At 38.0% G+C, this 1895-nt stretch overlaps 1 protein-coding gene across 7 annotated transcripts in view; it reads right to left on the bottom strand.

Moving 5' to 3' along the window:
- LOC106526078 (tensin) overlaps positions 1 to 1895 on the bottom strand; it is a 201182-nt gene that overhangs the window by 7974 nt on the left and 191313 nt on the right. For all 7 annotated transcript variants that reach the window (XM_014020556.1, XM_014020554.1, XM_014020552.1 and 4 more), the window contains 2 exons: positions 1461 to 1535; positions 875 to 956 (listed from right to left, as the gene is read on the bottom strand). In XM_014020556.1, the coding sequence (XP_013876010.1) occupies positions 875 to 956; positions 1461 to 1535 (157 nt within the window). The remainder of the gene's footprint in view (positions 1 to 874; positions 957 to 1460; positions 1536 to 1895) is intronic.

Raw genomic sequence — 1895 nt, 5'->3', positions numbered from 1 at the left:
ATGCTTCCAGCACCTTGTTGAATCTATGCCACGAAGAATTTAGGCAGTTCTGAAGGCAAAAGGGGGTCCAACCCGTTACTGGCGTGGTGTACCTAATAAAGTGGCCGGTGAGTGTAGAGCTTCTAAAAGCAGAACAGGAGGCAGAGCTGTCAGATATCAGGTTTCTCTCATGTGCAACCAACTTTCAAATTTTGTCCATGAGGCTGACACTCTGTCTACAATTAGGACGAGGGTTAAAACTTTCCTTTTAGAAAAATCCTAAAGTTAGGGTTGGCTTTGGTTGGTACTTAGTTCTGCTGCTATAGGCACAGATTGTTTGATGACAAGCTGGACCACATTTCCTCACTCTGCTGCTGTCTTTAAATGCTCTACATGTTTGTTCATGCAGCTGTTACTGACCTGTTTTTGTTCTTGCAGAAACTGCAGAGTTAAAAGTCTCACGAAAAAGAGAAAAATTTATATCTGAATACCCCAGCAAGTAATGGCCGATGAGGTCCATCTTTTACCCTATGACCAAACATGACCGCTGTCTCAAAAGCCACCATAGACAATCAGAATTAAAGGGCGTCCTGTGTCTTTTGACTCACACTGTACACCTCGACTAAGTTGTTTTTCTGTTTCTTCTCTCAAGCCCCGGCCAGCCAAGAGAAATTGTTTTAAATGAAAATTTGATACAAGATAGATAACTTTTATTAATTTGTATTTCTTAATGTAATGTATGTGTGTAATTGCATTATAAAAAATAAATTAATATGAATTTAAATTAAATTTACGATCTGGACAAGTTTGTTGGACATTTTTTTCCTTCAGATGGCTTCTAGTGTGAAATGACACTACATAAATTGAATATAATTGAAAAAAAACAAACACTCACCCATCCATGCTGTGAATGGGACTGCAGGAGGACAGAGGAGAATTGAACGGCTGTGCCCTTGCATCCACAACACTGCAAATATCTGCAGAATTGACACAGAAACCAGACAGACAAACTTAATCACCAGCAAAATGTTGGTCTTGATGATGATTTTAAACAACAAAAGTGGAAAACCCAGGTGCAGAACTAAAAAGGAAAAACATTTGGGTGTAGTGAAATATAGTTGAAACAGAGTATTCTTCCATGGATGTGTCCTTACCTTGTTCTCCTTTTTTACAATCAGACTCTGACAGCGAGAAAAGGCAGAAAACCAAAAAACGAGAAGAAGAAAAAAGACGTATGGAGGACGTAACGAAAAAGAAGACAATAAGGCCAAAGGAAGAACGCTAAAGACAGACTTGAAAAAGTACAGACTGCCATTTGTAAAGACGTAGGGAGGTTTTGAGTCCCGGTCACACCTTTCCTTATTCATTCAGGAGGTCTAATCTTTATAACTGCATCATCGTGTGTATTTGAAAACATTGCATTGTTGAAGATGGTTTCATATTTTCTTCTGCTGTCTGTAAATAGATTTGAAGGTACTGACCTGATCCTCCCTGTTGGTGAGGCTTTAAGCCCAATGCAGACAGAGGCGTCTTTGTCAAACCTGGAGTGGAGCGAGCTAAAATGGAAAAAAAAAAGACAAAAACACAAAGTTTGAATTAACATTATATTTCTGCGATGTGGTAATAGTCAAATGGAAACACAGAAAAGTCATTATTTGTGACTTTGTTAAGTTAAACAAAACTGAAGTATTCAAGTCAGTTCAATTCAAAAGTACTTGTATTTCTTTGTTGTCTCAATACTTCTTGGGAGTAAATCTTATGTAATCAAAAAGCCTGTTGATTTCCCATTAAATGCTGCCAAGATTGTAAATAAAATGCATCTGTGGGTTGAGCAGAAGAGGCGACTATTAGGGGTGCAACAATACATGTACCCGTATCGAACAGTGCTGTATCGAACAATGCAAATTTTAAAAATT

The sequence above is a fragment of the Austrofundulus limnaeus genome, unplaced genomic scaffold, assembly GCF_001266775.1.
Source record: "Austrofundulus limnaeus strain Quisiro unplaced genomic scaffold, Austrofundulus_limnaeus-1.0 Scaffold257, whole genome shotgun sequence".
Lineage (NCBI taxonomy): Eukaryota > Metazoa > Chordata > Actinopteri > Cyprinodontiformes > Rivulidae > Austrofundulus > Austrofundulus limnaeus.
This window is presented reverse-complemented; position numbering and strand designations above follow the sequence as displayed.